Source organism: Triticum urartu, chromosome 7A, assembly GCF_056163025.1.
Source record: "Triticum urartu cultivar PI428250 chromosome 7A, HENAU_Tu73, whole genome shotgun sequence".
Lineage (NCBI taxonomy): Eukaryota > Viridiplantae > Streptophyta > Magnoliopsida > Poales > Poaceae > Triticum > Triticum urartu.
In genome coordinates this window covers 82,372,286-82,376,757 of record NC_141879.1, presented here as the reverse complement: position 1 = coordinate 82,376,757, position 4,472 = coordinate 82,372,286, and the positions used below count along the sequence as shown (strand labels likewise).

General features: G+C 59.0%; 1 protein-coding gene across 1 annotated transcript; it reads left to right on the top strand.

Moving 5' to 3' along the window:
• The first annotated feature begins 3,052 nt into the window (after positions 1–3,052).
• On the top strand, positions 3,053–4,272 carry LOC125524500 (coniferyl alcohol acyltransferase-like). The gene has a single exon (XM_087535356.1). It carries the CDS (start codon positions 3,154–3,156, stop codon positions 4,027–4,029), a length of 876 nt encoding a protein of 291 aa, XP_087391482.1. The 5' UTR covers positions 3,053–3,153; the 3' UTR covers positions 4,030–4,272.
• The last annotated feature ends 200 nt before the right edge of the window (positions 4,273–4,472 follow it).

Sequence of the window (4,472 nt, the reverse complement as noted above, 5' to 3'; positions counted from 1 at the left end):
AGTCGCATGGGAATCCTGTTAATCAAAAAACAGGCAGTAACAAAGGCATCGCTCCAGAACCGAAACGGAACAGAGGCATGCGCAAGAAGTGTTAGACCAGTTTCAACTATGTGACGGTGCTTGCGCTCAGCAGCACCGTTCTGCTGATGTGTATGAGGACAAGACGCATGGTGTGAGATGCCAAGCTTCTGAAACAAGGTGTTAAGATTACGATACTCACCACCCCAGTCTAACTGGACATGGATGATTTTGTGCTTAAGCAGTCGCTCAACATGTGCTTGAAATTGCATAAAGACATGAAACACATCAGATTTGCGCTTAATAAGATAAATCCAAGTAAAGCGACTGAAAGCATCGATGAAACTGACATAATAGTTGTGACCACTGACAGAAGTTTGGGCATAGCCCCATACATCGGAAAACACAAGTTCAAGAGGAGCCGTGACAACACGACTGGATACAGAAAAAGGCAACTGATGACTTTTGCCTTGTTGACAGGCATCACACACTAGAAACTCCTTATTACTCGACTCAACAGGAAGACGATGACGATGAAGCACATGGCACACAATGGGAGTGGCAGGGTGGCCAAGGCGAGAATGCCACTGCGACGATGACACCCGAACACCACTGAAAACTTGGGAGGCTCGTGGCACATCAAGCGTGTATAAGCCATCACGAGCTCGACCACTAAGAAGAACGTCCCTCGTGTCCCGGTCCTTAATAAAAAAATAAAAAGGGTGAAACTCAACGAACACATTGTTGTCACGAGTTAATTTAGGAACCGAGAGTAAACTACGTGTGACTGAGGGAACACGAAGGACATCAAGCAGACGCAAGGTTTTAGTGGTACGTGAAAGGAGAGATGCCTGACCAACATGTGAGATGGGCATACCTGATCCATTTGCAGTGCGAACTTGATCATGGCCGGTGTAGGGCTGGCGAGTGGCCAGTTTGTCAAGCTGGCTCGTCAAGTGGTCCGTGGTGCCCGTGTCCATGTACCAGGTAGGATCCACAGAGTATGATGGAGTGAAGCCAGGATCCTGTGTAGCGAGAGCAGCTTGCTTCTCATTGCCCTTCCCATTGTTCCCAATGCCAAGAAAATCTCGTTTGAAGCGACGATGGCAGCGAGACGCCAAGTGTCCCTCAATACCGCAGAGTTGACACTCAACCCCACCGCCACATGCCTCACAGTGGAGCCGCTTGCGGCCAGACGTCGGTGGAGGTGGAGCGGGCGGACGGGGCTGGCTGCCCGAAGATGACAACGCCTTCTGCTTGGCACCGCGAGCACCTCCGCGAAGAGCAGCGTTCGCAGATGGACCCTCCGAGTAGACGCCAACGGAGCGGCGAGCAGCAAGTCGCTGTTCGGTGTTGAGGAGGTGTGCATAGAGATCGCGAGGCGGCATCGGCGTGTCACGTCCGTTGATGTTTTCAACAAGGGAATCATAGTCCTCGTCAAGCCCATTGAGAATGAATGAAGTGAACTCCTCGTCACGAAGAGGCCTCCCAATGGATGATAGTGTATCAGCCAGGGTCTTGACCTTGTTGAAGAAGGCCGTGACGGAGAGGTCATTTTTCTTGACCTCACCCAGCTGATTACGGATGGCAGAAGACCGAGCCAGCGACTGTGAAGAGAAGCTGGAGTCGAGCATGGCCCATGCATCCCTCGACGTCGCGGCAAAGACCACCATGCCGGCCACGGAGGGAGTGAGCGAGGACTGAATAGCACCCAGAATAGCCTGATCCTGAGCGATCCACCGACGATGAGCAGGGTTGGACACCATGACAGAACCACCTGCAGCTGAGGGCACCGGAACCATGGCCGGCGGACAGGGCAGCGTACCATCGACATACCCCTCAAGGTAGTGACTACGCATCAGCGGTAACACCTGAGCGCGCCACGGGAGGTAGTTATCAGCAGAGAGCTTCACCGTCACCAGATGAGCAAAGTGGAACGGTCCTGGTTCGGACACTGATGTGGGAAGCTGCGAGTCATACGTCGGAGGGGCACTGTATGGAACCAGCGCATCGGCCGACGGAGGCAGCACACGGGAGTGTTGGTGATGACCGTAGGGCTGCACAGAGGGCACGCTGTAGGACTGCAGAGGTGGCGCGGTGTGTGACCCAGGAGCTCCGTAGGGCGCGCCATGCAGTGCCTCACTGGGTACGACGGGCGACATCGCATATAGCGTCGAGGAGGGAGCGACGTACGGCGCAGGGTATACCCCGCCGTAGGGCTGCCGGATAGGGGCACCGTAGAGGCCCTGAGCGCCGTATGGGTGCGGAACGGAAGCACCGTAGGGTTGCTGTGGAGGAGCGCCATAGGGGCCAGAAGCCAGCGGTGCATCGCGGGATTGGCCCGGGAACGCGCCGTAGGGACCAGCGCCAGAAGCCAGCGGCGCATCGCGGGAATCGCCCGAGGCAGCGCCGTAGAGACCAGTAGCCGGCGGTGCGTCGCGGGATTGGCCTGGGGCAGCGCCGTAGTGCACCGGGGCGACGATCGGGGCGCCGTAGGAGGGCGCGGGAGACCGAGCCGATGCAGATGGATCGAGTGCGGGAGATCGGGACGGCGCCGTCGGGCGCGAGTCCGAGGCCGCCTACCGAGCCCAGGCGAGCGGTGTGGACGCCATGAAGGGCGAGTCCGTTGCCAGGGTCGAGGGAGGCGGGACGGCAGAGGAGGCCGACGCGGCGGCGGCGGCAGCAGAGGAGGCGGAAGCGCGGCATGAATCAAACGTGTCGTCTGATACCATGTTAAACAAATTAGGGTTTGGAACAATGCTCGATACCCTTGGTGGCGGCTGTCATATATTTATAAGAGGGAACCGTACAAATACAAATTGTGTTACAACACGTATATCTAATATATACTTAGTCTAACATGCGCCATCCGGACACCAACGTCCCCGAGGTCGCCTGCTCCAACGCCGGCGCCGAGCTTGTCGTCGCCGACGCTGCCGGGGTCCGCCTCGCCGCCGTCGACTTTGCGCGCTTCGACGGCTCGCTCGGGATGATCCAGATCCCGTTCGACGCGGGGCTCTCGCTGTCTCTGTAGATGGTCCGGTTCGCGTGCGGGGGTACTCGTTGACCGTCGGCACCAACCACCTGCTCGCCGACGGCCGGGCGCTCATCGTGCTGCTCAACAGCCTCGCGGAGATGGCCCGCACCGGCGGGGGACTGTCCCGCGGGCCGCTGCTCGACCGGTCGTCCCTGCTCGTCCCGCGGTCGCCGCCGCGGTACAGCTCGTCGCTGGACGCCGAGTTCGATAGGTTCACGCCAGAGACCATGATCAACCCCCTCCTGGCCGCGGCCATGGAGCGGCGCGTGTACCGCATCGACGCGGCCGACCTCGCCGGGCTCCAGAAGGCGGCGTCCCCGGGGGGCGGCCGCCGCACCTCGCGCTTCGTGGCGCTGTGCGCGCACGTCTGGAAGCTCCTGGCGCGGGCCGTCGGCGACTCCGAACCCAACTGTCGCATGGCGTGGATCCTCGAAGGCCGGAGGTGCATCGAGCCGTCGGAGGGCGCGCTGGACATGTACATGGGGAACGTGGTCACCTACACATCCCGCGAGGCGAGCGTGGCGGAGCTGCTGCGCGCGCCGCTGCACGAGGTGGCGGCCGCCGCGGGCGCGGCCATGGCGTCAGTGATGAGCAGGGACAGGTTCCAGGAGCTGGTGGACTGGGTGGAGGTGAACAAAACGGCGTACAAGGACGGCGGGAAATGGACGGAGGCGGTGAACCTCGGCCTGGGCAGCCCGGGGCTGGTGATCTCCGGGATGCTCCCGTTCGCCATCGACGGGGACCTGGGGTTCGGGAAGCCGAGGATGGTGTCGCCGTGGCTGCGGCACGGTCGGCTGGGCTCGGCGTCGATGATGGCGGTGCCCTGCCCGAGCGGGGACGGGTCGTGGTTCGTGGGCGGCACGAGGCTGTGGCCGCGGCTGCTGGAGGTGATCGAGGCCGGCCCGGAGAGCCTGCTGAAGCCGCTGACGGCGGTGAGCCTGGGGTTCGAGGCGCCGCACGGCTCTCGTCTGTGAGCCCGCTATAGATGTTTTGTGTTTGGCATCAACGATGCAGGGAAGATAGCATGCGAAGCTCAACCTCGAAAAACATAGCTTCGAGGTTGTAGCTATGGCGAGCTTGCTTGTAACATCAAAAATAACCTGCACGACATAGCACCCATAATTATGCTGGTTCTCTTTTGGTTTTACGATGAAATTTGGTAGTCAATATGTATGCATGTTAGGGCAGATACGTGACGTGGTTACCGTGGATAACACTGTCCCTGTATCCTGTGTCTTGTTGATGTATTATAAAAGTTCATCAAAAGTATAAAGCATTTTAAACATAATAAACAGGTACATGAGATTGGGATCACCGAACAACCACTACCGCCGTCAGATCGAGCCGCCGATGCGTCGTTGTCGCCTCTCCCCTATCGGAGCTGGCTTGAACTTGTTGATGACGGGCAGGAAGTCTT

Coding starts and splice junctions, on each gene's coding strand:
- LOC125524500 (XM_087535356.1), top strand. CDS start 3,154: ATGGCCCGCACCGGCGGGGGACTGTCCCGCGGGCCGCTGCTCGACCGG.